This window comes from Geospiza fortis, unplaced genomic scaffold (genome assembly GCF_000277835.1).
Source record: "Geospiza fortis unplaced genomic scaffold, GeoFor_1.0 scaffold538, whole genome shotgun sequence".
NCBI lineage: Eukaryota > Metazoa > Chordata > Aves > Passeriformes > Thraupidae > Geospiza > Geospiza fortis.
Genome location: NW_005054368.1, coordinates 1164644 through 1170141, shown reverse-complemented (window position 1 = coordinate 1170141; position 5498 = coordinate 1164644). Strand labels below are relative to the sequence as shown.

The window sequence follows — 5498 nt, the reverse complement described above, 5'->3', positions numbered from 1 at the left end:
AGCGCCGCTGTGGTGGCTGATGCCCCCCGAGGACGCGGCCTCGCCGCTCGCCTGGCTGTACCTGACCCCTGAAACAGACACATGGGGCTGGCATCACCCATGGGCACCTCACAGGGGTGCCAGGTGTGCCTCCAGAGCCCTGCAACACACACGGGGCTGGCATCACCCAGGGGCACCTCACACATGGGGCTGGCATCACCCAGGGGCACTACAGAGGAGTGCCAGGTGTGCCCTCGGAGCCCTGCAAAACATGCCAGCCTTGGCATCACCCAGGGGCACTACAGAGGTGTGCCAGGCTGCTGCTGAGCCCCTTGGCATCACCCACAGGCACCACACAGGTGTGCCAGGCTGGTGCCGAGCCCCTCAGACCCGCAGCCCTCTCACGGCGTGTGGCACGAGGACGCAGATGTGTGCCAGCCCCTCAGTGACACCCGTGAGTGACGCACAGGGACAGGCTGTCCCTCGCTCCCTGCAGCAGCCCGGCCTGGCCCATCTCCTGGAGTTCCTGTTCATGGAGGAGCTCGTGGCTGGAGCTGCAATCCCACACTGCCCAGTGCCACTGCACCCCTCCTGTTTCCATTTGCACAGTTCTCAGCCGTCCTGCAAATTCCGCATGAGGGGTGACCCTGCACCCCCACCCGAGCCCCCTGAGGCTCCTCCTGCTCCCCACAGCCATGCCCAGCTCCCACATCCACGGCTCCCGCTGCTGCCTCGGGCCCTCCTGCCTCCCATTCCCTCCCAACACCTCTGCACAGTGTGTGACTACCAGGGCAGAGGCACCAGACACACCCCAGCCCCCAGAGCAGACCCCAGCCCTCCCCTGCCCTCAGGGAAATCTGGCCCCAGCACAGGTCTCCCATATAAATATATTTAATTTGGCTGAAGCACCCCACGCTGATGGCCATATGATCAGCCATGTGCCATGGAAAGGCATCCACAGATCACAAATAATTAACTGAGGAAAACCCAGGGCAAACAACAGTGTCTTTTACAGGGCTGCCCTGACAGCTAGGGTGAAAAACCATTTATCAGGAGGAGTCCAGCCCTGTGCTCCCAGCCAGATTCATTGAACTGCTCTGGGATGGAAGTGGTGGAGGATGGACAGACAAACCATGGGGGAAATCCCTTGGGGGCAAAGCCACCTTGCCATCCACCCCAGGGACACTGGGGACAGCTCCTCAGAGTGCCCAGCCCAGGGAGGCTCAGCCTGGGGCTGGCTCCGTGAAGGATGCTCTAAGGACAACCCTAAAATTAATCTCTGAACCAAGGAAAAGCAAAGAAACCAGAACTGGAGTCCAGGAGCTTCTCCCCAGCTCCAAAACCAAGCACAGAGCCACCCACACCCTCCACCAAAACCTCAACACAGCCACTCTGTAATCGCCCCCGAATTTCCCCCATCAGCTGGTCAAACACGACCCACAGATAGGAATCTCCTCGATGTCTGGCTCCTGATGATTTCCCAGCAAACCCCTTTATCCCTGATAATAGAAGAATGTCCTCTGGCAGGTGGATATTTGCCCGAGTGGACGTCCCTGCCGCGAGCAGGGTAAACACTGAAGCATTACCCAGGCCGGGCACTGTCCCACGCGTTCCCGTTCCTGCCGAGGGTGCCTCGCTGCGGCCGGCATCCCGGCTGTGCAACAATGGCACGGCAGATAAAACAAAGCCCTTTCTTCTGGCCGTGATCTGAGAGATACACCGGGGCAGGCGGCTCCTCTCGCCAGGGGAATCACAGTTTCTGCTGTCTTCAGGCTCCTCTGGGCTCAGCCAGAACAACAAAAAAGCCCATTTTAAATGCAAAATCGCGCCCTGCGCAGCCGAGGGGGTGGTACCTCGTCAGCCAAGCCGCCCAAAGCTGTGAAGCTGGCTTTAAAACACACAAGAAGTTAAATGCTGATCTTGAAGCTCTTCCTTGCAGCGCCAAGGACGAGCCTTTGATTGTTTGAGGAACAATAACCAGCGCCGAGATCCCCAGATAGGCTGGGGACTGAGATTTTGGGTCTCTAGATAAAGCCACTGAAGACTCTGTGTGTTGATGAAGAGTCCTGATGAGGATTAGCTCTCCCCAGGAGCGCCAGGCCGGGCTCTGGGCTCGGTGACAGTGGTGCCACTGTCCTGCCCCACCAGGGACCCTGCTCAGAACCACTTGCTGGGCAGGCAGAATGCTCCTGCAGGGCTCATTTTGGGAAGCATCCCCCCTCACTGTGCTTTCCCCATCCCCACAATGGGAGGAGTGTTATTATTATTATTTCCCCATCCCCACAATGGGAGGGGCGTCATTATTTACGTGTCCCCAGGGCTGGGCTGGATTTGGGCAGATCACATCATTAATATCAGGGATATCAATGCCACTGCAAGGCATTGCTGCTGCTGTCACTGCTGGAACTCAGGGAGCTCCCTGGGGATGGGGGTGCCTTTCCTCTGAGCTCCCAGGCTCTCTCCATCACTGAGCCCTGGCATGCAGCCCTGCCCTGGCAGCACAGCCCTGGGAGCTGCCCTGAGCCTGGGGTGAATGCAGGGGCACGGCCCCAGCTGTGAGCACCAGGAATGAAGGATTCCTCCAGGCTTTATGAGCTGGGCCCAGACAGCCATCAGGGCCCAGCACAAGGGTTCTCCTGCTGCTCTGCTGTGCCTCCACAGCTGGAAGCAGCCCTTGTGCAAAGGGATTTATTCCCCCTCAGTCTCTTCCCTGGCTGCTCAGGACAGGAGCCTGGATGGGGTCACAGGAATGGGGCTGCCCGTGGAGCCTTCCCTCCTCAAGGCTTTTTTTTTTTTAACTGGAGCTACAGCCATAATATAAAAGTCTGTTTATGGGACGGGCCATTGTGTGGGCCCTGAGCTGCACAGGCTGTGAAATGTTTTACTGCCCTCCCCTGCCCCAGCAGGGTCTGGCTCCCGTAGCCTTAACCCTGCTCCAGCCATGGATGGGGACAGCAGAGTGGCAGCCCCAGGGCAGGGGCCCTGTGCACCCACAGACACCCCCAGCACCTCCTGGCTGCTCTGGGCTGCCACACTCACCCTCCTGACCCGGCCTTTGGGGCTTTTGGGGTGCTGGAGGGAGTCTGGGGCAAGGATCAGTCTCTTTATCACTTTCATCCCAGCCTTGTGCCTTTCCTCAGAACACACCAGCCCCTGCCTTTGGCAGGCACCAGCAGGGAAGCAGTTTGGTTTTGCTTTGCTTTAAGTCGTGTTTGATATTAATAAATTGTATGTATTTAAAAACCCCTCATTGTACTTCTGTCATTCCCATGCAGTGGGAGCCCTGCTGCCACAGCACATCCCAACCTCCAGTGCCTGCCCCTTCCCCAGCTCTAGAGTTCTGCCCAGACCTTCACCAATGTCCTGCACATCACCAGCAATGCCAAACCCCAAAAGAGACCCCAAAAATTCACCAGTGATCTGGTGGTGGAGGGGATGCAGCTCTGGCTCTGCCTGACCCTCCAGGATGCAGCCACTGGCACAGACCAGGCTGTGAAAATGGGGTGAGAAAAGCAAAGTGTAATTTTTGGGGACAGGCTGGAGTCAGTGATGCTTCACCCACTGACACTATGGACAGCCAGGCTGCTGATGGGACAACTTCACCCTCCCAAAATTCAGGCCCAGGCAGCACCGAGGGCACCTCTGATTTTTGGGCTGCCACTCAAATTGTCCCTAAAGTGTTAATCTTGCTCAGTTACAGAGGTGCATAGTTTATATCCATTATAAACCCGTTTATGGGGACTAGACCCTCCCATTTCGCTGCTGTCATAAAGTTCTAATTACCCCCATAAACCAGGGAAAAGCTCCTAACAGTGCACTGTACCCAGCGAGCCCCACAATGTCCCTGACAGTAAAAAATCCCAGCCACTGGCACGGGGTCCCAGCCAGAGGCAGCACCCCCAGAACACGGGGAGCGAGCCAGGTGCAGACCAGGGTACCCCAGAGCCAGGGTTTGCTCATGGGCTCTTCTTTCAAAGGGAGGTTAAAGCCCTTCAGCTGCCCTTTGGGTTTTAGGGAGAATCTCAGGGGTGGCACTGGGTTATTTTTATGTTTATCTCCAGCTGTAGAGATATCTAAATATGTGAATATATATAATTTATATATATATATATGTAAGTAATGCATTTTAATATAGAGATATCTAAATGTGCATGTGTGTGTATATATATAGATATATATATAAAAGTAATGCATTTTAATATATATCAGTATACACATATATATGTAAATAAATGTGATTGCTCAGATATTGATCTGCTACTCTGATGTTTGCAGAGCAGGGATGGATGGATGGATGGATGGATGGATGGAGGGATGGAGGGATGGATGGATGGATGGATGGATGGATGGATGGAGGGATGGATGGATGGATGGATGGATGGATGGATGGATGGATGGATGGATGGATGGATGGATGGATGGATGGATGGATGGAGGGATGGATGGATGGAGGGATGGATGGAGGGATGGATGGAGGGATGGATGGATGGAGGGATGGATGGATGACCACACCCTGACTCCCATGAGTGTGCAGCCCCCCATGTCAGGCTGCAGGGATGCTGTGCCCCCCACCCCAGCCCTGGGGCTCTGCAGGGAGGGCAGCCCTTTGTATGCAGGGCAGGCTCGGGGGGCGGGTGGTGCTTCCCCTAATCTCATCAATGCCCCGATTGTCTTCGGGGCTCTTGAAGATAAAAATGGCATAAGCCAGAGTCTGCCATGGCACCGAGATAAAGCCCCGAGTGACCTTCAAATCAAACAGGGAACCAAGATCGCTGATAAAACCCAGAGGAAGGGAAAAGTCCAGCCTCGGAGAGGAGCCTCTGAGATAGAAAGGCTTTAAGTATTTACCTCCAAATAGTTAAAAACCACAGCTCGAGGCCTGACAGATGGGTCCCCGAGAAGAGGCCGGAGGATGTTTGAGTTTTACAGCTCTCATCCCTGCCCCGCTGTCATCCCGCCCTTTTGCCAGACCCCACTGATGTCCCAAGGAGAGGTGACCCCTCTTTGTGCACGGGCACGGGGGAGCTTTGAGCAGCCCCAGAGCTGCAGCCCCACCGTTTCCGTGGCGGGCAGGGGGACAGCAGCAGTGTCCCAGAGCTGTCATTAAGCTGTTAAGGCATTGAGCGGCCCAGACGCCGCCACCTCGGGGCAAGGACAGTTCAAATCCCAGCACGGACAGCCACCATGGGGTCAGCCGGGTGTGCCCCACCGGGAGGGCATCCCCAAACATCCCCCGGAGGAGCTCCAGCAGAGAAGCACCCGCTGATGTTTTGAGAACGTTTCAGACCCAGCTTGGTCCAAGCACCCTGAAGCAACCATGGCTGAGCTCCATCCCTGCCTGCTTCCCCCAAAATCAGCCCTAAAACCCCTTGCCGTGCCATCTTCTCCTCCTCAGGATGGATCCAAGCACCGGCCGCCGAGAAATCCCCGCAGCCAAGCCCTGCTGACCCCTCCGGAGGGGCAGTGCCCCGCAGCCATCACTCCTGCCCTGCTGAAAGCCCCTCGGCACGGGCTGTCAG

General features: G+C 56.4%; 1 protein-coding gene across 1 annotated transcript in view; it reads right to left on the bottom strand.

Moving 5' to 3' along the window:
• Positions 1–5498, bottom strand: part of HNF1B (HNF1 homeobox B) — an 18503-nt gene that overhangs the window by 6430 nt on the left and 6575 nt on the right. The window contains exon 5 of the mRNA XM_014308405.2: positions 2–68. Coding sequence (XP_014163880.2) covers positions 2–68 — 67 coding nt within the window. The remainder of the gene's footprint in view (position 1; positions 69–5498) is intronic.